Genomic DNA, 24,451 nt, shown 5'->3' with positions numbered 1-24,451 from the left:
TAGCAGAAAAAGTACATCGACTAAAACTTTCAAATTCAAGTTCACCCGTGCCTGTCCCCAAAGAAGAGGAGAACATGCAAATTGCAAGATGAAGGTACGGTTGAGGTGTTCCCAAAAAGCCCCCAGGAAGGTGTGGAAGACAGCGGTGAAGCTAATATATCCAGGTAGCAGATTGCAGTGTGAGAAAAGTAAATGCAAAGCCAAATGCGGAATATACCACGCCGAACCAGCATCTCCCAGCTGTCAAACATGCCTCTCCAGCATGAGAGAATATCCACACGCACAGACCCTCGCCGTCAAATAGCCCACAATTTGAGGGTGAGAAGTGAAACTCTGGGGAAGGTGAATAACCGAAGCAGCAATCCTTGCGGCACAGAAGAGCCTCTTAAAGACAGGATTATGTCCCCCCCCATGCCATGACACAGGGGGCACAGCCACATACTCCTGACCCAGCTGCTTTAGTAGCACTTGATAGTGAGAGGCCCAGGTACCACTCACCTTAAAGACCTTTGAGTAAAGTTAGCCACCGCCTGATGATGTCAAACTCAATATACCTCCAGTAGTCCTCACTTACATTTTCAGTGCTCGTACTTAGCTGTAATTTGCATGTCAAAAGCATTAAGACTGTGCATCAGTTGTTTCCTTGCACCTTCAGGGAAATTATTCATTTTCGTTACCAAAATGTACCATATTAATAGCAATTAACAATAATGTAATCTATTAGTCTCACATACGTAGTGTTTAGAATTTTTTTAGGACAGTGTTTAGTGGACTTGTGGTTGTCTGTTGACTACTTCTTATCCTTCAGAGACAAACTAGTCATCTTATTAAACTCTATCAAGCCAACAGGTCGACTGTAAAAGAGCCCTTTAGATAGGAATGATCAAAATGCCCAGTTTAATAAATTAAGTGAGTCACTGCATATGTTTGAAACTCTGGATCTTCAACTAGTGGTTCTTGGTACTAAATCTGTCCTTGCTAAAACAGCTTATACTATGTAAAGAACGTAAATGGTAAGCCTACGTCTAGATATTGATAGAAATTGCTGTGACCTGCAGTGTCGGGAGGCTCGTACTCTCAGTATCAAGTCTTGGTGTCTGAATCTGGTTTCCCATTTGTTCATCAAGATCCAGGAAAGAGTGGCAGTCGTCTTATTTCACCAGAGGTCCCTGTCTTTTACTGCATGGGAGAGAACAATTGTTGATCTAGGACTCTTGACAATAGCAGACCTTGCACGTCCCAGAGTTTTGTGAGCAGTCAAAGCCTGGAGTTTTGGTAACCTACCAGGTATTTCTGTATCATAAAACCGCAAATAATTGACCAAACACTGCTTTTCTTCATGAGATTCTAACGCATTGCGTTGCACTGCTCTCCACTTATTTTTCAGGTCCTTTATGGTGTTGTATTTTCTGCATGCCGAGGGACATAACACCATGTTGCACTTTCTTTTCAACATCCCTCATGGGGTTGTGTTGAAATAATACTCAGCTCCTCACCATATGTTCCATAAGAAATGTCACACCATGTTACACGTCGTCTTGCAGATCCATTCTCCTGGGCATTCAGCTTCTTACCTTTCTATCCCTTTAGAAGTGAGGAACCTAGTGGACAGGTATTGGGCAACAGTTCATGATATTCAACATCTTGTCTGAATATTTTACAAGGGTGCACCAGAAGGCTTTCCTAAGATGAGATAAAGAGATATTTGAGTCTCCAACTATCAGGTTTATGGCACGATAAACTGATCCTTCTGGGAGTGAAAGACGTCCTGGTTGCACAACGCCACAAATCCTGTTGGAGTTGAAACTGATCACCCTGGTACTATAATCTTTCCTTCCACTTCTCTAGCTAGTGTTTACTTGAGTTTGCATTGACAACACCATCTTGATGTTCCCTATGGAGGGTCCAATGAAAAATGGGATTGGGCTCTCAGTGGCAACATATCCTTTTTTGCTGCTCTTCTTGTTGGAGTTGTTAATGTGCAGTAAACGTCACATAACACTTAAAGAATTACTAAACATTATTGTTTAAATCAATCTTCAGCACTGGGGTCTCATTTAGACGTTTTGGCCAGAGGTCAAATTTCCACTTCTCAGTGGGCAAAGGAGACCTTCTGGATAGACTGGTCAGAACATATCTTTGAGTCTCTTTTTTCAGGTTCTCCAGTAAATCAGATGCAGATTCATTTTTATTTAAAAAAACAAAACAATGGTATTGAATATAAGACTTGCTACATTGACATTTTACTGGTTGGCACGTTCATATGATTACAGTTTCCATCATATTCCTTTGCTAACGTAAGTACATCGTACATCTGGCATACATTGTATCATTTATAGTGAATAAACAACTTCTCCATCACTCCTCATCGTCTTAGACCGAACCCATTGTCGGAGGGGCACATATACCTCCTCTAAAGAGTTATTCCATTTATCCACATTCTCTCCCATTTTTTAGGGCATCCTCTGTGAACATATGTGGCTTTGTCGGCCACCATGACCATATCCATATAGATGCAGATTTATTGATAGCTTCAGCTTAATTCTGCAAGCCTCAATTATGAGGTGATACATGTTTATTATTCAGGACTGCCTTCGCTATCCAAAGACAAGTTATTACACTTATGCAGGAGGATCGGTAACTCTATGTTCAGCAATAAGCATTCAAATGGTATTTTCCTGAAGAGTGAAGATTGTTATGTCAGTCTGCATATCATAAATGTAATTAAGTGGGAGGTATGTTCAAGAACCAATAAAAAATTAAACCAAGATAAACACCATATATGCTGTTGAACAACATTATAAGTTCCTGGTGAGATTTTTGACTGAATATTCAAGAGATCATAGCTAAAAGAAACTCTGACCAAACTAGTTGACCTGCCCTTATGCCCACATACACTACAGTCATAGATAGGTACAAACCCACCCATAGTCAGAGACAAGGTGTTGACGCAAACTGTTAGTAGATTAATACCCAGAGAAACATATCGAGGACATTTTCGCAACATGGCCAAACATCATAACACTCTATAATGGGGTCCTTCTTGAATGCAATATTTGGGATATACTGAAGTATATAATTATGACCCCTTTCTAAAGAGATCCAAGGCTGACCCCATTGTACTAACTAATAATTGACTTATGTAAAACCATTCTTCTCTACACTCCCAATCTAATCACAATTGTAGAAGTCAAGGTAAGTATGTAACAACATAAATATATGGCGCCTCTCATTCTGCTGAACAATGGCCCGTCCTCTGTAATTCTCCAGTTGGGGCGCTGGGAGGGCTGGAGGGTGCAGGGATAGACTTTCACCTGACTAGGACAAGTTTCAAATATCTCTGCATCAATATTACAAGGGACTGCAACAGGTATTTTAGAACTGAACCTGGACAGTGTGCTGCTGGCGGAGTTTTCAGACAAATAGCGTAAGCTACCCTTGATGATTATGGGCAAAGCGGCCCTGTACAAAATGTTTATGCTGCCCAAGATGCTATATATCCTACAGGACATCCCGTTTATTATTCCAGGTGCTTACTTCGATAAGGTGGACATTACACTCTACATCCTTCTCTGGGATTGGGGTCAACCGGAGAATAGCTCTTAAGACCTTTATAGATCTGCATATAATGGTAAACTAGCGCTCCCGGATATTAGAGCAAACCACAGGGCTACTCTGTTACACATAATTAAGGAATAGGGTCACAGCCCATGTAATGAACCCACCTATAGGATAAAGAGGAAAGACATGGAGAGGGCAACCCATGTTCACTATGTCTATGAACAGATAGCTGGGGGGGGCTGCTGGGCTGGCAAGATCTGCTTTGCGGGCCTGGGATGACGCCACAGCCGCCCTGAGCTACTTCACTTTGGAAGGCCACCACACTGTCTGATACAGGGAAACTCATTGGCTTCCATGGTTGGGAGCGTATTGGGATAGAAACACTAGGGTATGTAGTTATTAGGGGTGGTTTTATGCTCTTTGAGACATTGTAGCAAAAATATGCCCTGGTCGAGACACATCGGTTCAGATACCTTCAACTGACACATGCCCTGCGGAGGGACCAGGGGCTGGATGGATCTTAAGATCGTTCTTCGCTAGAAAGTTGGTCCTGGGTGACACACTTACCCACAAGGCGCTCTCCTGGCTGTACCACACAATAATAAACAATATGCTGGAAAATCTGGGGAAACAGTAGGAGACATGGGAGGCAGATGTGGACTGGAGAGCAGCATTGATGAACTCAAGAGAGGTTGCTGTCAGGCCTCGACTCCCCTGATCCAGTTCAAAGTTCTACGTAGGTCCTACTTCAACAGGTTCCGTCTCCATACAATGGGAAGGGCAGAGAGCCCGTTGTGCATTTGCTGCAACACAGATGAAGGGACCTTCCTCTAGATGATCAGTGGCTGTCTAGGGATCACACAGTATTGGACTTCCGTTGCCAAAGAATTGGAAGTGGTGCTCGACATTGTCATTTCCAAGATGCATCTATTGATTGTATTAGGCCTACCCAATGATGTGGACAAGACAAGCAGAGCCTTTTTTGGTACATTATTTTTAGCACTGTTTTTGGATTCACTTAGTTCCAGCCCCCCCCCCCCCCCCGGGGGGGGGGGGGGCTGGAATGAATGGAAAGCGTCAACAGTATATCAGCCTTTTATTCCTCTTCAGTGCATAACAGGCTAGCAAAACTAAGCCATCAGCTGTGGAAATGCACTCATAATGTGAGTGCTGTAACTCCTTTCCTCTGTGTCCATCAGCCAGCAGTTTGTGTGGCCAACTTTCTTCCCCAGTCCACATGTTAACAAACAACGTGCTTCTAATGGTGCATTAGTCGCATCCCTCTGGGCACACAAGTTAATCTCCTCTATTTGGAAAATGAGGATTCCACACTGATTTGAATTTGAGTTAATTCTTGTTTTTATTCATATATTTCTTGAATTCATCTTTCATTCAATAATTCATGTTCAGTATCATATATATTTACTGTGACATCATTGCTGTCATATACTCCAATGCATTTCGGGCATACTGACGGCCCTTCCTCAGGGAGCAGCAATGAAATCCATTCTTGGACTCGAAAATAGCGTCAATCTGCACGTATGTATCTACTCGTTTTCGTGCTACTGTGTTTCACAAAAATCCTTAGTCTCGGAACGCCGAACGTGTGTCAACGCGGAAGCCCGTTCGGCGTACCGAGACGAAGGATACGTGCAGATTGACGCAATTTTCGAGGCCAAGAACCTGATTGCGGGGAATTGCTCATTCCCGGAATCATCCCGCACGCATGCGTCTAGGGATTTTATATCGCGGTTTCTCTCGCGGCCATGTTGGAACAGAGCTATAGCCCTATTTCTTTAACAAAATTGATGATTGTGAAGGAAAAGGCCCTTTTTTCCTGTTTTTAAGTAAAATAAAGATTGTAAACGTTACATTTTAGCGTGTTAGTGATATTTGAAGTTTATAAAGCGTGCTTGATGAAAGGGAGGTATTAGGAGGAAGTGATATAAAAACAATAGAACAGTGGGTTTCCAGGGATATTCCTGTGACTTTTCTAGTCCCAAGGCTCAGGCAGAGGAGCTTTTAGATGGACCCAGGGAAGTTCTGAATTTTTATCACAAAGAGGAAGAGAGACCAGAGCGAGACCATCGCAAGGTCAAGAAGAGACTGTTGTCTCAGGAGCAGGTGAGTATCAACATTACTTTTAGCCAGAAAAAAGTTGGAGGAAAGTTAAGATTTCATCTAGAGCAATGGAGTCTTATTACAAAGGATCTGTGTGTGTTTGCTGTTGTGGCAGGTTACGAAATAGAGTTCTTTTCAGAGCCACAGCAAGTACAAGAGCCAAGAGGGGTTTGTTTCAAGCAAGATTTGGAGGAAGTGGTGAGCAAGGAGATCAAATTAATGTTAGAGAAGGTTGCAGTTATAAAAATGGACAACAATCAGATTGGGGTTGTAAGCACTCTGTTTCTTGTGGAAAAGAATGACAAGCGTTCACAACCGGTGATATATTTACGAGATTTGAATTCTTTTTTGACATACAAGCATTTCAAAATGCAGGGGAAACATCTATTGAGAGATGTTTTCAAAGAATCTGATTGGATGGAGAAGGTAGATGCTTACTTTACCTACTGAAGATAGCTGTAGAAAGTCAGTGCTGTTTACAATTGGATACAGTTGGAATGGTCAGTTGTACCAGTTACAAGTGCCTTCCATTCAGATTATCGTCAGGTTTATGAAGGTGATGAGACTGGTAGTAGGTTTTTCAAGAGAGCGAGGAATTTAAATTCATTTGGATGATATTCTGATTATTAATCATCATGCAGCGAATTTAAGATCTCAGATGTATTTGGTGAAGAAGTAGTTGGAGTCTTTGGGTTTTATCATAAATCAGGAGAAGTAAGTCTTGGTACCGATTCAGAATTTGTAGTTTTTAGGCTTTGTAGTCGATACCGTGAAGGTATAGCTTTTACCTCCAAAGAAAAAGATAAAAGTGAAATTGGTTTTGAAGAAAGAACAGGTACAGTTGAGAGAGTTGGCTCGTGTGAAAGGTCTGTTGACTTCTTTGATTCAAGCAGTATTTCCAGGACCACTGCATTACCAAGCTTTGCAGCGTTTGAAGACTTCAGGTCTATGCGAAAGGTTTATTGTATGGGAACTATATGATTATTTCAAAAGAAGCAGGAGAGAAATTAAGATGGTGTTGGGGAATTTGAAGGCATGGAATAGTTGAGCGATTTTTGGGACAATGTCAGATTTTGTTCTGGAGGCAGATTCAAGCAATATAAGATGAGGGGGCGGTGTATTCAGGACAAGAAACAGGTGTTGTATGGAGTTTGATGGGGAGAGAAGAGCATATACATTGGAGATGAGAGCAGGGATTTCACCCTTGCTCAGATTCAGTTCTCAGATCCAGGGAACTTCGGTTCTGTTTAAAATGGAAAATGTTACATGTTAATAAGAGCTTGCAAAGGGTTATTGGGAGGAGTAGAAGGATTAGAACATCCATTGGTGGAGGCGGGTTCTCTCAACCTAATCTAAAAAATACCAGGAAAACAGGCAGATTCACAGATCTTTCAGGAGCAGCTTCAGAAATGTTTAATGACACTTGGGCTCCAGGAATGCGGAAAAGATTCAGGAGCGTGTAGGAAAGTAGGATCAGCTTTCATGGTTACCCCCACTTTGTGCTGGTTTAAATATGTTTTTCTGACTAGTCTGACTGAGATCCTACTAATAAGGACCCAGTCTCTGTGCTTCTTCCCTAAATTGGATCATGGGGAGTACTTGGGAGATTGGTTACTGCTGTACCCTTGAAAGTCCCTAGTATATGGTACCCAGGGCTCAGGTACACCAAAGGTCCCCAAAGGGCTGAAGCATGTATTATGACACCCATGGGAGACCACCCAAATTGTGACTACAGACCTGCCATTGCAACCTGTTGTAAGCTGGTGCTAGCACTACTTACAACAGATATAGGTTTCCTTATATCTGAGGTCACTGCACTTAAAACATATTAAGTCTCCCTTAAGGCTGGCCTTTCAATCCTGAAGGCAGGGTGCTCGGTTATAAGTGTGAGGGTGCCCCTGCATGAGCAGGACACCCCTGCAATCCATTGAGTCCATTCTCCTGAATTGTAAGTGCATCAGCCATCACGATACATGAGGGGCCATGCGTCATTACACAATGGCTAACTCTAAGCTGGCGGTAACCAAACCCTGACGTGTTTGGTATCAAACATGTTGGAATCATACCCCAACACCATAAAATGTGTTGGAGGTATGATTCCATGCACCGTAGTGCTCCTTCGGGAAGCCCTCAGTGCTCCAGGTACCAGTCTTCCAGACCAAGACTGCAAACTACGTTTGCTGTCGATCAGAGTCACAATTCTGCCCTTCTGCTGCTGAGTCAAGCTCGAAAAGAAATAGGCAGGAAAATAGGTTTCCTGTCACAGGGAGGTGTATTGGGCCAGGGTGGGGGTGCTTGCCAGCGCCACTAGACTGCTTTGAAAGGTATATTTGGTGCTCTCCTTGCATTCTCCAGTTGGAACCAGTTCAGGGAGCTGGTGGTGGCCGCACTGGCGCGAAACTGGACAAAAGACAGGGGTGTATCCTCCCCTCTGTCCAGCCCCCTCTTGTGGTAGGGGCCTCTGAATTGTCCCAACCCTTACCTTAAGGTACTTAGAGGGGCTTACCTGTGAGTGGTTCCTTAGATTCGTCGTTGGACAAGATTCAGATCTGAAATCACTTCATCCTATTCTGTGCTCTTTGGACTTTGCTGGACTTCGCTTTGGGAACCAAGACTGCAATTGGGAAGACTCCTGCTGCTGCTGGTTTCGTCGTCCTGCCAGTCTTCTGTGTCGTCTGTGCCTGTGCTCCATACAGGTTCTTCTACAGGCCTGTGTACATCGAAGAAACCCGAAGGAATCTTCCTTTGAAGTGAAGAAGTCACTTCCCTGCACCTGGAGGCATCACAACATAGCTGACCAGTCTGCCCTGATCCTAGGGACTCCAAAAGGTTCAGATGGTGGTTCTGCAACTCCCTCGAGGCCTGTAGTGTCTTCACAGCAAGTTTGAAGCCAGTATCCCTCTTCAGAACCACTTGAGCAGTACCCTTGTGACCTGCTTTGACGTGCCATTGCCAAGGCTTGTTGACTCTCTTCACCAGAGATCTTCGGGCTCCAAGAAGCTCCAGCTCCAGCCTCAAGCATCTATTTCTTCCAAGATCTTGTCCTCACCACATCCTCTGCACTGGGGGCCTTCATCATTGGTGAGCTGCCCGAGGACCTCTTGCGACTCCTGTGCCCATGGATCGTCTCAAGGGTCTTCTTTGGCGTGGGCTTTCATGCTTGCTTGGGGTCTGCTCTGACTTACCTGGTCATGGTAAGTCATTTGGACCTGGCTGGTCCTGACACTAAACTTTTTCGTCTACTATGTTTGTTGCCATTGTCAAGGCTTGTTGGTGTTCCCGACGGACACCGACCCCCTGGCTCTTGACATCCAACGTGGGACACCTTGTGAATAGCTCCTGGTCTTACACAATATTGCCTGGTCTGCACAGCTGCAGCGCCAAGGTCACCGTCAAATCAGTTGGCATTAGTCTCCTGTGCTTCCTGGTCACTCCTGATTGGCATAGACTTGCAGGTACCTCTCATCTTGAATCCACCGTGTAAGTTCCACCGGACTCTTTCACCTTCTTCGCCTGCGGCATTTTTACTGAAGTCCTCCATTTAGGTCTACAGCGGTTTTCGACTTCACTTCACACCTATGCACCCAGCTTCCCTGGTGTAGGTATTCTGGTTTCCGGGGTAACCACTGGTGCAGTGACTCTCCAACCTTCCATCTTCCACAGGGTTTCTTCAGGATCCTCAGGGAAGGGTCCTTCTTCTTAAAAACTGCAATCGAGCCTTACACATTGACTTTTATTGAGCACACAGTCGTGTTTCTGCTCTGAACATGGCCTCTGTGGGGTTCCTGGGTATTTACCATGGGTGGCTCATTGGGTCCCCGGCTCTTCTACTTGGTCTGGGTTCAGTCTCGACTTAGGTTGTGGGTCATATTCCCCTTTCTTAGTATATGGGTTGGTCTCACCCTGGAGACCACTGTCTATTTGTGCTACTTACGTGTTTTATTACTAAAGTATTGTGTGTATTGTGATTATATCTTCAGGTAGGAGATATTGCAATGTGTTAGTGAGTGTTTATAATAAATACATACATTTATAACTGCACTGTGTGGTTCTTTTTCATTTAACCTACACTGTATGATTAGTACTGGTAAAACAAGGTGCTTTACACTCCTTCTGGACTAAGCCTGTTGGCTGTTGGCTGCTCTCCATAGCTACCACTTAGAGAGCTTTCTAAGGTTGTCTAAGACCACTAAAATCACCATAAGGGTTGTCTGGATTAGTGCCGGGTGCTACATTTACATAAGTTAACACCATATACTAAGCCAGCCTCCTACAGAGTGCATGGAGTGTCTGGTTACGTTGGTGCGTGGCAAAGGATTTGGATTTTATGGTGGCTGATGAGGTACTAATGTTTCAGTAGACATATTTAGGAGAGGTTTTTATTACAGAAATGTGAATTTTTTGCAGATCAGTTATTGCAGCAGATCATTCTTTAGTGCCAGGGTATGTCAACTGGGAATAGTCCTTTGGTTTGTAAAGTGATGAAGGGAATACGGTTGACGAGGTCACCTCGAGCGAGATATGAATCAGTTTGGGATGTCAATCTGATCTATAAGTTGATTAAGGAATGGCCAGATAATAAGTATCTTGGTTTAAAGGAATTGTTATTGAAGTTGGCAAATTTATTGTGTTTGATTTCTTTTAAGAGAGTTTCAGAAATTAAAGCTTTGGATATCAATAGTAGATTTTTTCAACCACATAGTTAGTTATTTTGAAATTTGGAGTAGGGTGAAGAATATATCATAGAATGTTTTTTATCCAAGAATTGATGATTACCCAAAATTCGCTGTGGTTAGGTGTTTTTAAGGAATATGAATCAGGACTATTGGAGAATAAGTGATGGAGGGAATCGACTGTTAATTTCTTATGTCAGACCGTACAAGGGTGTTTCAACGGCTCCCATAGCTAGCTGGGTGTAACGACTGGATTTTTGGACCAGATGGGATCAGCTCCTGAGAGCCCCTCCAACCCAGCCGGAACGTAACCACCTCCCTCCTCAGGACCATCTATCCAGGCACCTGGGTACCTACCTGAGGATGGGGAACACGCAATATACAAGCTCATATCATCAGAAACACCACTAAATCTATAGGGATACTAAGAATACTCACTGATTACTAAGGACATCCATGCCCTACACCACACTCATACCTCATAGTCTCGCGACCACATGGGTCCAGACTAATCTACCCTGGGGCAGTTCTGATTATCTACCATTACACACTGATTACCCTCAGTGCTCACTCGACACACAATCTGGCGTGCCATACACACTGAGCTGCAGCCTCAGTGCTCACTCTCTTTCTATTGTGTCCCCAATCCAGCGGGACTACACACCAGTCTCCTACCTGGTGCTCACTCCCTTACAATCCGATCTGCAATCCGGCAGATCTAAACACTGGTCTCCTTCCCAGTGCTCTCAATAACGCCACTTGCCAATGACGACCACTTTCCTATGAATACCTTCAGCTCTCTGTCTCTATGTTGGGAAGTCTCTCTCACTATTCACTAAGGGTTTGCTACTACAATAATATTATGGGATGGCCAAATTACCTGGTATAAACTTTATCCCTTAGTTGCAGGTCTCCTATCTCCCTAATTATTCAACTATCACTTACCTGATATGGGGTAACATCTGTTCAAACAGTAATACCTGACTAGGAGACAAGGTTACCTCCACTGTATGGGGACAAAAGATATACACACTATGTGATTGAGTTATTCCCTGATTTAAGCGCTCCTACTCCCTTTTGATCCGTCAGTTGCTCAACAGCAACTGGTTAGAAGAAAGGCTAGCTTTATCATAAAAATAACACATAAACACTAGTTCACTAAGAACTGGGGTCTCTTTATTTTAACAATGATGAAATACACATACACAAATCTGCGGGGTCTCTATAACTAACAGGAACTTTAACACACCGCTGAAAGAAAAGGATTAGACATACAGTACAAGGTTATCTGCGGGGTAACAGGAACTTTTAACACACCGCTGAAAGAAAAGGATTAGACATACAATAGCCTAGGGAATAAGGACAAGATTAAGGGGTAAGTGTAAAGGGGACTAGTTTAGACTACCTCACCTATTAGAAGGAAGATTTCTCTCTGACTCTGGTGGGATCAGGGCTCTCTCTGTCTCTGGTGGGATCAGGGCTCTCTCTGTCTCTCCCTCCGTCACCACAGCACCACGCCTCTGGTTCAATTGCTCCAGCTGACAGCCTTAGCTCCTCCATCTGCTTTGATGCTCTCTGACAAACTGGCAGTCCCAGCTGATAGTCACTGCTCTCTCTTCAGCTTCAGCAATCATCTGCCTTCTTTCTCCATTCCAGAACTGCACTGCATTCTGCAGCTCCAGCAGACATCCTGCTCTCTCCTCTGCAAGAACCAAACTGCACTGACCACACCTCCTCTCCTGCAATTCGCTAATATGGATTCCTCTCCCCTCATGGAAATTTCCAACAGAGGGCTGCCTCCCACCGAATTCCTGTGCTAGCTCCAGAGCTCTTTGCGCAACCGCAGTGGCCAGCTGCTTGTTACGTCTCGGCCCAAGAGACAAACACATTCCTGACTGGTTTTCCCCTAGCAGTCAACAGCCTTAACTATAAACTTAACCTTTCCCCCTGAAGCCTCTCAGCTCCATCAAAATGGAGTCTCTCTGAAATAACCCTTAGCTCTGTCAGAGTACCTACATAAACCATACCAATGTGTAATATAAAGTCGGGACCACAGGATCCAACCTCTACTATAAGCAAAAATAACAGGCCAAAGCCAACAGGCGATAGATGGCCTCTTCTAGGTCTGAAAGAAAGGGCTTAAAAGGGCCAACACAAGCTAGGAATACATATCCTAGATGTGAGCAAGATTAAAGTCTTTATCACTCCCAAAATAGGGCCAAAAAGCCTGTCAATACACTGGGTGAAGTCAGTGATAAAGGTGTCGGGTATAGATTTGTCTGTGTTTATGGCACCCTCAGTTAGAGATGCACTGGCTAGTACAGTTTTTATGAATGCGGGAAGAATGGAAGACGTTTTTAAGGCAGCGGACTGATAGAATGTGAGTGTTTAGGACGTTTTGTTTCAGATCATGTTTCCAGAAAGGTGCTAAAAGGCTTTGAACATGCCAGATGCTCGCCTCCTGTCTTGCCATAACATGTTGATTCTCATAGGTATCACTCCATAGAGGATCATTTTTTTTTAAAGATAAGGAGGCTAGCATTATCTCCCCCTCCCTCCCTGTATGTTTTGAGTTTTTTTTTTAACTACAGGAAGATTATTTCTAGACTATAAATAGGAAATGTGAAAATGAGCAGTAAAAGTTTAAATTATATTTTTGTTTTACAGGGAATTAATTGTTGACTTTGGACAAAAGAGAAGGACCTTGATAGGCGAGTGCAGCAAAAGATTAAGAAGATGGTGGAAAGGAGGTTTTTATTGGACTGTGGGGTTCTATTTTCTGTTGTTTGATGTTTAGTGTTCTTTTTCCGGATTATTTGAAGTGTTTGCTGCTGAGAAGTAGTGAATAAAGGTTAATGCATAATGCTCGCCTCGTTGTCTTCAATAAAATCAGCATCAACATTCTGCAATGTCGTCACAGACGAGCTTCTCCTCTGGCTGCCCATAGAAAGCTCCCTGAGTGAAAGTACACAAACCAGCCACCAATATAGACCCCAATAAAAACGTAAGCACGTGAAATCTAATCTAAAATCGTTCCAAGTCTAAAGCAACATGAAGACCCAGGTCAGCTGTAGCCCAGTGCTCCTTCACAAGTGCACATAAGGTGACTGATATAGATCCGCGCGCTACAGATGACCACTGTTTGTCTCTTTTGCATTGTGCACAGCAGCGCGCAAAAAAAACATTTGTAAACATTTCAAAAAGGTAATGTTTTCATGGAATAGTGAATGCTTGGGGCTGTTTTCCAACATAAGCGATTAAACTGAAAGCAGTAAAGTAATTTAAGGAAGGAATGTAGCTGAAAAAAATAATTTAAGATGCATACCAAGCGGTTTTAAGTATTTGCAGTGAAATATCACACTGGAGGAGCCTTGCATTGCTCATCTATAGTTACATTTTATGTTTTTGTGCTACCTGTGATAACATGGTAAAGTTGCGTGTTTGGCTGTTATTAACATAGAACCTTTTAGTCTAAGTGACTGAATTCTTTTTGACTCCTGCAGTGGATTCTAGTGATAGCGACTCTGAATGTAGTTCGTCTAGTATGGATGACAAGTCTCGTTTGGTGGAATCGAAGACACAGCCAAACAGAAAATACAGCAAAGAATCTGGTAAGAAAAAATCTAATACCTAATCTGTTTACGGAGACCAAGACACTGCACTCTTCTGTGTTTTAATTTGATATAAGCGCAGCTGGCAGAATGGAATAGAGAAGTTCAAGCACTTCTACTTTTGGGCCATTTTATGAAATATCTGCCACTTCATCTCTGTGCATTAAGGTAAAAAAAAGGAATTCACTTCTAAAAATGTTATAAATGTTACATTATCTCTGCATGAGTTAAATTAGCCCCCTCAGACAAAAGTAGGCGAGAATATATTGAGTATGGTTTGCTTCTGGAATTGAAGTGCGGGAAGGATCCTCTCTCCATGATTAAAAGTGTCCCAATGGCTGGGACCCCACAACTACTGGGAACAGCTAGCTTGGGCAGGCCAGAATTGGAAGTGTGATATGGGGCAAAAAGGTGCTTCCATTTTGGGGACAGACAGGAGGGTTATTTGGTGAGGGGAGAACAAGCTAAATGCCAATGGATGGGCACATGATGGTTCTCCCTGGCATTGAGTAAAATATACATGACTACAATGTATATGGTAATCACGCAGGAGTGGTCATGGAGAATTGACTTTAGTGGATGTCGGCTTGGCGGTCTAACATGGAGGATGCACCGTAGCCAAGCTCCCTGTAGCCCTCTCAAAATCCTTCAATTATCCTGACACATATTTATCACTACTGAACTATGCGCTTGAGACTTCATAGCGCCTTACTGACATTCGCTGCTGGCTCCGGATTGAAGATCGAGGTCCCTGGCGGGTGCTGTGGGAACCAGAGGTGTGCGGCCTTCGTGAGCCGGGCGGGCGACTTGCCGTATTGAGGGGCCGGTGAGCGGAGGCTCGAGCGCTGTTCATTGGGGACAGCTGGCGCTGCATGCGGAGCAGCGTTCCTGCAAGTAGGAGGGCCTGCGGCGGTGATTTGGGGCCCTCGCCTATGTGCATCTGATCTCTGCTGCCGTGGGAGTCTCAGCAGCTAACTCAAGCCGCGGCGGTCCTGTGGACAGCGGACCTTGGTGTCCTCTCGGTCTTAGAGAATATGGTCGGCCGTGCGGAATTAGGGCTCCTGCTGGACGGCCTTCATTTGTGAATCAGCGGTGGAGGGATGGGCTCGGTGTGGCCGTGTCACTTCCGCTTGCGGGCTGATTTGCGCTCTGGCGACTTGGTCGGGCCATGGTGGACGGCCGGGTAGCCTTGCTTGCTGTCTTGCCTGACGCCCCGGATCTTGGCAGTGCTGTGCCCCAGAATTGTTGTCGCTGTGGGCGGCGGGAGGTTCCGCCTATATTCTTGGTGGCAGTGATCGAGGATTTGGGCTTGCCCCTGCGTGGCACCCATGGGGCTTTTCCCTGCATAGTCTGCTTGGCGGGCCAACCCCCCTCCTGCAGGAGATCGAGGGGGAGTGGGATACCAAGCCCCACCTTACTGTACCATTTGCCAGTGCGAGCCTTGGACGGGGGATTGGACCTCTATTGCTGCTTCTCTGTGCCTGTGAATTGACGAGCTGACCGGGGCAGCTGCTGGACTACTACTACTTCAGAGGAGTGTCAAGAGGGGCCTGGTCACATTTAGCCATTGTTCCACCCCTGAACTCTTGGGCCAATATTTGCCAGAAACGGATAGGTTTGCGTGAGTGGGGTGGCACCCGCTAGGGGAGGGTGAGGTGCCCGGCTCACGGAAGCGGCTGAATACGTTTCAGTGCGGCTTGTGGACATGGCACCTCCCCTCCGGCCGATTTGTTCAGCTATAAGAGTTGCGGAGTGCCAGCGACTCGCTTTGGTCTGTATTGCGGAGAATGAGGTTGCTGGGCTCGGATGCAGGAGAACTGCAACTTATATATCCTCACAGCATGGCCAAGGATAAACCTACTGGAATGGCGTCCAAACAAAGAACAATCAATAAGTTTACCGGGGCGGTGTCACAGGGGCCGGGCTAAGGTTATACTGACGCAGCTAAGCCCAACAATGCATCACTAAATAGCGGCAATCACACAATCCCGGGAGACTCTTGAGGCCAAGTTCAGGGCCGTTGGCTCTGATGTCATGCTCCTTCGACAGTACCTTCTGAACGCCGTGCAGCGTATTACAGAGACGGAGTCCGGGATCTCCACTTTTGAAGACACAGTGACCGGCCCTCAAAAGAAAGTTCATACTCTCGAGACACTAACGAAAGACCTGGATACGAGAATGGACGATGCGGAAGGGCGGGCTCGCCGCAACAATCTTCGTTTTATCAGATTTTCCAAGGGCTGAGAGGGCAGCCACATCGAAGACTTTCTTACCAGATGGTTGCTGGACTGGCCCCCCCCAGACGCCGTCTCTCCCTGCTTTATAATCGAGTGCGCACATCGGGCTCTGATGCAGAGGCCACCACCTGGTGCACGTCCCCGTACGATAATCCTAAGCCTCCTCAACTTTAAAGATCGGGACACCATATTGCAACAGGCTCGCCTTAAAGATAAGCTGGTATTCGACTCTCAACGTATCATGATCTTTCTGGATTACTCTAGACTGGTAAAGCAGCATAGGCAATCGTTCATGGAGGTGAAGGAACGAATCTGCGGCCTTAAGAATCAATACTCGCCCCTCTTCACTGCCCGCCTTTGAGTGATCTACCAATCAAGAACGCACTTCTTTGAAACACCAGAAAAGGTGTTTCGCTGGACCGACAAGACCATCAGGCCAAAGCCGCATACCCCCCACCCCCTAGATTTAACTCTGCTTCTTCCTCTGGGGGCTGTGGACCTAATTCCTTGGGGGTGGTTGAAAAACCACATAGCCACTCCCGTTCCAAGAAGCGCTCTAAGACCCGTAGCCTGTCTCGCCGCTGCCTGACAGAGGACTGACTGCATCCTCAATCCTGTTCTGGTCTGCTATGGCTGCGAACTGAACTTATCTTGAGAAATCATTATTACTTGGGCTACTACGTACAAGTTTCCCTCTGCTATAAGACACTAATATGTGCAGGGGTTTGTTTCAGGGAATCCATTGGCTGCATGTTGTATGTTTATGAGGAATTGGGGTGGGGGGTGGAAGGGTTGGGGCTTTCTTTGGGAGTTTTTGTTGCGATTACTTTGGGTTTGTGCCATTTCAATCCGCTTTTGCATAGTCCTAGACAGGTCAACTACATCTATAGCTCATACTTTCCTGTGGGATTCCCATGCCAGGTGTGTCACGTAATCGGAGATGCCAGAGGGCCGGGACCTCAAAATCATCAGTTGGAATATCCGCGGTCTCCTAGACAAAAGTTAGCGGGCGGTGCTGCGAAAAGCAAAGCAATACAGAGCGGATGTCCTGCTACTGCAGGAGACCCAACTATTGGGCACCAAGACGCCATGCTTAGCGTTCTTCGGATTTGTACAGATATTTGATTCTGTGTTTACCAGTGGCTCCTGAGGTGTAGCCATCCTTATTCATCGCAACATTCCCTTTGTCCACAGTAAGCACGATCTGACCCCCAGGGGCGGTATATAGTGGTCTCCGGATCACTGTAAGGGGATCCTCTGGTCCTTGTAGCGTGGAATTTGATAGAGAGATTGACAGCATTATGGAACGAGATCCCATCGGGATTCACAATGGTGGGAGGTGATTGGAAGGATATGATGTGTCCGGCATTGGATAGATGGCGTAGCGGTGGGAGGCAATCATTGACGTGGAAATCTAAATTGCTGCCCATGATTCAGGGCATGTGCTGGACGGTCACCTGGCTGGCTATGCACCCAACTGCACTTAAAAAAACATATATTTTTCCAGCGTACCCGAGTCATTTTCTCACATCGATTATCTGTTATGTCAGAAATTCATGTTCATAGACTAACATTCGCTGAGATATTGCCACGAGGTCTATTGGATCACTCACCTATATCTATTCAGCTGACCTTGGGTCCGAGGATATCCTCGTTCTAAGAGCGGCTCTCCCTCTTTCAGGATAAGCAGTATCGGATGCAGATCCACACATCCATTACCGACTATCTTTCACTCAATCCCGGGATGGTTTCCTCCCCTATGGCACTGTGGGAGGCTATGAAGCCTACACTTAGAGGGATAGACATTGCCTTCTGTGCAGTGAGACGTAGACAACGTGGGGAGAAGTTAATTCAGGCTGCGGCCAGGCTGAAAGACCTGGAATGTAGCAGTCAAGGGTTCGGGGGGGGCGTGGGTGGGGGCACTGCGCGTAGACAGCTGCTCAGTGCTCCACAAACATATACTAGCGAGCTCCTGGACAAGGCACAGCTTCATTGGCTTGCGATGAGTAGCTGGATATACCAGTGGGGAGATAAGTCGAGTGCTATGTTACATCGCTTGTGTCAACAGTCAGTGCAGCCCCTGGCACTCCCAACTATACAGTACTCCGAGGGAGTAACTCTTACAGATCCACAGCTAATAGCAACTAGTTTTGCTTCATATTTTAGCACCCTATGTGCTTCCCTGGAGACGTTGTCTGCTGACAATATATATAAATTCATTGACGATCTTCCCCCATGGTCACTCTCAAACACGACACGGGATGTCTTAGATGCCCCACTGTCGATAGATGAGATACAGACAGCCCTAGCTAGCATGAACTCAGGCAAGGCGGCGGACCCTAACGGTTTCCCCTGCAAATTTCCCAAATATAACCAGTCCCAGTTAATGGCATCGTACCTTGCGGCCCTTTATGCAGCAGCCGAAGACAGTTGCCTCCCGCGGGACTGAAGGCACGCCGAAATAGTAGTCTTCCTCAAACCAGGTCGCCCACCAGGACTTCATTCGTTCTATCGTCCAACCTCGTTTCTAAATGTGGAAGCCAAGCTATTGGCCAAGGTAATTGCAAATCGCCTTGTCCCATATCTTTCAGATTTTATACATCCTGATCAATCAGGATTTATGCCCGGCCGGGCTACACGCCACAATATTTGTAGAACGCGTAGTGCTATTGCGGCAGTGGACGACTTGGGGGAGCCTGCAGAATTCCTTCTGGCTGTTGTGGACAAAGCCTTTGACTCGCTTAGTTGGGTCTGTCTTTTCACCCTGCTCAGTCGCTTAAATATTGGCCCTTGCCTGTTAACACTCATACGGCTGCTGTACACCAACTTATCGCCCTCTGTTAGGATCGCGGATTCCATCTCAGGCACCTCTACTACTGCACGGGGCACTCATCAGGGCTGCCCCCTATCTCCATACTTGTTTGCCTTGGCCATGGAACCATTGGCGGCGTGGGTAAGGATCGATGCCCAGATCCGGGGCTTTGAGTGGTCGAGAGAGGTGTCTGACCGTATTGCATTATACGCAGATGATGTTCTTTTCTTCCTCACCCGACCGGAGGTGACCCACCCGCGTCTTCTTTGGGTCATGCAGATATTCGGGGAGGCCTCTGATCTCTACATGAATAGTAGCAAATCGTATCTGTGTCCATTGCACGGCCGAGATCAGCTGGGGGCCTGGTCCTAAGCAGTCACCATAGTTCGCAATAGTTTTAAATATCTGGGGTATTTTTTATCCACATCCCAATCAATTTCATGGGATAGAAATTTGGCTCCCCTGTGGGCGCAAACGGCAGACCAGGTTCGCGTGTGGTCTTATTTGGCGCTCTCATTACTTGGCAGATCTGTCATATTCAAAATCGTGTCCCTGCCCTGTCTGCTTTATCAGCTTCAAATCACCCTTATTACTTACTGCTGACCTGGTTCTGGCAGTTAAACGCGATCCTTGCTCGCTTTCTCTGGGAGGGAGGAATGTGACGCGTCGCTCTGAGAACCTGCTGTCAATCTACCTACAGTGGCGGTATTGCCACTCCAGATGTTCAGGCCTATCATTCAGCCTCACACATATGGGTCCTTAAAGACTGGTGGTATGGAGATCGTAGAGACCCAGCATATGCAGTGGAGCATTGTCGAATGGGGGCCACGTCGCTACACCAGATCCTATATTCCAGCTTAAGGCATTACCGATGGCGACCAACACTGTATTTGCGGTCTGGAAACGAGTGATGCGTGCGATGGGCTGATAGGGTAAACTGACGAGGGGGGAACGCCCTTATGGCGCAATGGTCAGCTATCCCGAGTGATGCAGCTATCTGGTTATCTGGTTTGGGAGGCCATTGGCCTACAGTAGGGGCAGTTATACATGGAGGTTGATTGAAATCTTTCCAAGAACTACTGACAGAATTTAATATGCCCCACACACAATTCTACAAGTACTTACAACTGAGACATGCCCTCTCCCCATTATTTGATGCAGCTATATACTATACCTGAATTTAACCCCATCAAGGCCAAAGTCTTTATGGGCTATCTGGGGGATCACAAAATCACAAAGATCTACCATACACTCATAAATAATACCCCCACCACACTACACAAAACACGGGAGGCCTGACGACCTAAGGCCCCTTGAGGAGGATGATTGGGTGGAGGTGCTCAAATCCCTGCGTAGCGCAGCGATAGCTGCCCGCCTGCTGCTGATCCAATTCAAGTACCTTCTTTGGGTTTACTTCACCAGATATAAGCTGTGGCGGGCGGGGCTGATTGCGTCCCCTAGACGCTTGCAATGTGGGGCGACTGAGGGCAACTTTTTCTACACAATATGGCAGTGTACGTCCTTGTCACAGTTTTGGAGGGGGGTTGCTGCGTGCCTTTTGCTGGCCCTGCGTTGGGACATTCAACCCACACCTCGACTATTCATGCTTCATGTAATAGGTGGCAATAGATATAAGCACCACTTACTGTTTCTCTGCCTCACGCTGGCTAAGCGCGATGTGGCTAGGGTGTGGAAGCGTGAGTCTCCTCCGTTGGTTGCGACCTTGAAGAAAGGATTCGACTTTTGTGTGAGTCTAGAAATCCCAGTTTTTGCAGCAAGAGGGTGCACCCAGAAACACTATAAGATATGGAAGCGGTGGGCGGATTACAGGGGACTAAACTTAGATCCTCCTCCTTCGGTCTCTGCTATGGAAGAATTGTTGGGTTAATGGTATTTTGCTGCGCTATGGATGTTGACCTAGTATATATGTATGTATTAAATTCCCTCTACCTCCATGTCTTGAATTATTGGAGGCCTCCAGCGATATTGTTATGTCACTATTGTTTGTTGTTTTTTATTTTCTCCTTTCTCTGTAATGTGTTTATTACACCAACGCAGATATTTTATTATGGAAAAGGTTGAAATCAATGCTGATTGTCATTATCTTTTGCTGCCGCTCAATATGACGTCGGATCTGTATCGGCTTTCCACAATAAAATTGAGTTTGGAAAAAAAAGAAAATAGACTTTTGTGACTTAGACTTCCTCCCTGGACTACGGCTCGGTCAGGTTAAAGTCTTTATTAGGTTATTGATTAACCAGACTGAGGTGACATAATTGTGGGTTCTTTAAGGAATTCCTAGAGGATGTTTTCATCTAAATGTATTCCAGTTTGGCCAGGCAGAGGTAAGTGAAGACAGCTTTACTTTGGATTTTAGTATTCCAGAAGTGCAGCCGCCGTATGTTTAATTGCATTTATCAAAATGTAAAAAATTCAATTAAAGGTAGAGATTAAAAAGGATCAGCCTTTAACGTTTTGGAAAACTCTTCTTTAGGTCGCCATCGCAAATTTTAGATGGCATGTTTACTGCTTTTATTGTTTTTTTTTTATATTCTAGAACAGCAAACTGCAACACATACACAATTGCTAAACTTTTGACAAATCTTTGTTTTGAACGTTCCAAATGTGATTTGCTAAATAGCTGTTTAGGATAGTGATAGCACGTGTGCTCTACACTTGTAATCAATACTCTAAAACAAGAATTCTTAATCTTTCTTCTGTTCAGCTGTTTATTTTAGTTCATCAGCACATAACTCAAAATAATCAAAATGAAATGAAAACGTTCTTGCAGAGTGTGTCTGGGAAAACGATGCATCAACCTACTTTGTGGTATTTTTGAAACTACAGTTAGGCTGGCAGTGGCTGCTCCTCCGCAATAGGAAAAATTAAATGATAACTATGGTTATTATAATTTTAATTTTCCTATTTTAGTCAGTGGCTCTCGGGCGGGCGGGGCTGGCCAGAGCAGGGGGAAGGAGTGGTTTACACCCCCTAAGTGCGCCTGACTGCTTGGCCGGCCCTCTTGGGGCGGCCATATAGTCCTGCGCACCTTGCATCTTCCCCACCGGGTGCATTATACAGCTTGGTGTGGAACATGCAAAGCCACCCATTCCCCTTCTTAGCGCCAAACCACAGCACTCAGACCAATCACAACACTACATTGCAGTGTTGTGATTGGCTCGGCGGAGCTTCGGTGCCCCAGTGCTGCTTCTTCTGACTGGGAGGTCAGGAAGAAGGAAGATGACTTAGAAGAGGTGGCGGCTCAACGGTTACAGGTTAGTGGTTTTATTTTCTTCTTTTTGCGTCGTCTCCCCCATCCCACCAACCAGGTCCAGTAGCAGCGGCCACTGGAGGCTGGTTCCTCCCCTGATTTAGAAATGTGGGCCTGTCGAACTTAATTGCAATGATGCTACAAAACACAGACCATGAGTAGATATTGCAGTTTATCGAAATGACTGATTTTTATTGCTCTAAGCAGGTCGCCAAATGCCATTTCATAACCCTACTTCGACAGAGGCAGACCCAACAACGTTTATCGAATGCTGGGGATGTAGTAATGCATCTCAGCTTGCATGAAAGTTCCTTAGTTGGGGAGGGGACAAAATGAAGTCTCAGGTAGGATGAAGGGGAGGTTGTCCCATACAAACATCAGCACAAGCCTCTAAAAAAGGATTTTTTTCAATGACACTGAGGTGAGTAGTGTTCGCAGGTACTGGCCCAAAGAATTTCAGACGTGAGCTCCCTCTTATTTAGTGGGTTTTCTTTCTTATTTCTGACCCTGTATTTGGGTTAATAGATCAGTCCTGATTTGCAAGATCTGAGATTACAAACAACAGCCCGGTGTGGTGGTGGGGAGGGGGTTGGGGTGGTGTTTATAGTTTGAAGGTACTTGCGGCCTTCTTCTCTTAAGGACTTAAAAATAGTCTACCGAATTTTCAGGTGTGTTTCCTTTATTTTGCTGGGAGCCCGTAAATGTCTTTCAGAGCAAGAGTAACATAGTCATGTTCTCAGATTTGAGAAGAGTTTAGGCACTTGATTGTACAATCTCTAGTGTTTCAGAGTGTTGTTCTTTGGAGCACTGACTTCGCCTATGCTTCAGCAGTGCATGCATATCAGTAATAGAGCTCTTGTAAGTTCAATTTTGTGGTTTAATTATTACAAAGGAATGACCCTTCTCAGCATAATCAAAAACTGGTGTTCGTTGCCACTAATCTGTTGATGACAGAGAGCTCGGTTTCATACAAATCTCCCAGGATTTTTACTTTCTGCGCTGGTGTTTGGGGGGGGGGGGGGGGGGGGGGGATCTCCTAGCACAGTTAACAACTCAAATAATTATGTACAACAATCATCAACTAATTGTTGGAGCCATTCAGGCATACAGGCACAGTATGTTAACTGCTCAGTTTACCTAGGTTTTTCCACGCAGCCTGTCATTGTCTTGAGACAGAAATGTCTCCCTCACTTTGAAGGATGTGTGCCTAAGACCCTGTGAAAACTTAAAGCATTGTTCTTGATTATTCTAATATCAGATATGTATTTGAGTATTGCCAGCATACTTTTGTAATTAATACTTACATTGGGAAATCACCTCCACCTGAACCGTATTTAGGTATTGAATAATTGTTGTGAAAGTTCTGAGCTTTGAGCTACTCCTCATGTCACTGCTTTGGTTTCTGATACAACATTGCCAAATTCAGTCACTCAAGATGGACTGGATCTACTGAAGTGCAGAGCCATAACCCCTGCCCATCGTTCCATAAATATACTATGGCCACGAATGCAAAAAGTCAGTATTGGGAATAAAACGACTACTGGAAACAATGTTGCTCCCAGCAATAATCTTTGCGACAGTGTGGCAGTATCCTAATGACCCGGCTGTAAACTGCAGCATTGTTAATACTGCTAAACCGGCTAAGCCTAGTGGAGCTTGCTGTGACTCAGACTCTGACTCAACACACAAGATGCTCTCCATAACAGATAGAGCAAATGAGGATTATCTGACAGTGGCAAAATACATTTTCTGCATAACGTAACATAGAAATCACAGAAAAATACCATATGGAGGGTGTTCTGCTCTGAGAAGTTATCACAGGGACAGGGGTCCAACGAACCCTCTTTAAAAAAAGCGTTTTGGAAACGATAGTAACCAGGGCACCATGTTATGCTTAAATCTAATTAGGGCAAATAAATGATAGGGTTTATTTATGTAAGTTAGGTACTGCTGCATCTCCCTGTCTAAACGTAACATAACAAAGCTCCTCACTGAGGGTTTGGCTACTTCCACTTCCTCCCTTATTAACATCGATCTGTTCAGAAACTGGTGCTTCAGGCCTCTGATGGCCGCCTTGTCAAGGGCTCTGGGACTTAAAAATAAATCAGAGCAGCCCAGTGAGTCCATTTGTGTCTTAATATAAAGGATCCACGGGATGTAAAGAC

General features: G+C 45.3%; 1 protein-coding gene across 3 annotated transcripts in view; it reads left to right on the top strand.

Moving 5' to 3' along the window:
- The window catches only part of RPH3AL (rabphilin 3A like (without C2 domains)), a 1,157,680-nt gene that overhangs the window by 1,066,191 nt on the left and 67,038 nt on the right, over positions 1 to 24,451 (top strand). For all 3 annotated transcript variants that reach the window (XM_086954990.1, XM_086954991.1, XM_086954992.1), the window contains one exon: positions 13,859 to 13,966. In XM_086954990.1, coding sequence (XP_086811116.1) covers positions 13,859 to 13,966 — 108 coding nt within the window. The remainder of the gene's footprint in view (positions 1 to 13,858; positions 13,967 to 24,451) is intronic.

Source organism: Lissotriton vulgaris, chromosome 2_1 (genome assembly GCF_964263255.1).
Source record: "Lissotriton vulgaris chromosome 2_1, aLisVul1.2, whole genome shotgun sequence".
NCBI lineage: Eukaryota > Metazoa > Chordata > Amphibia > Caudata > Salamandridae > Lissotriton > Lissotriton vulgaris.
The sequence above is the reverse complement of the archived record's forward strand: the minus strand, read 5'-3'. Positions and strand labels throughout refer to the sequence as shown.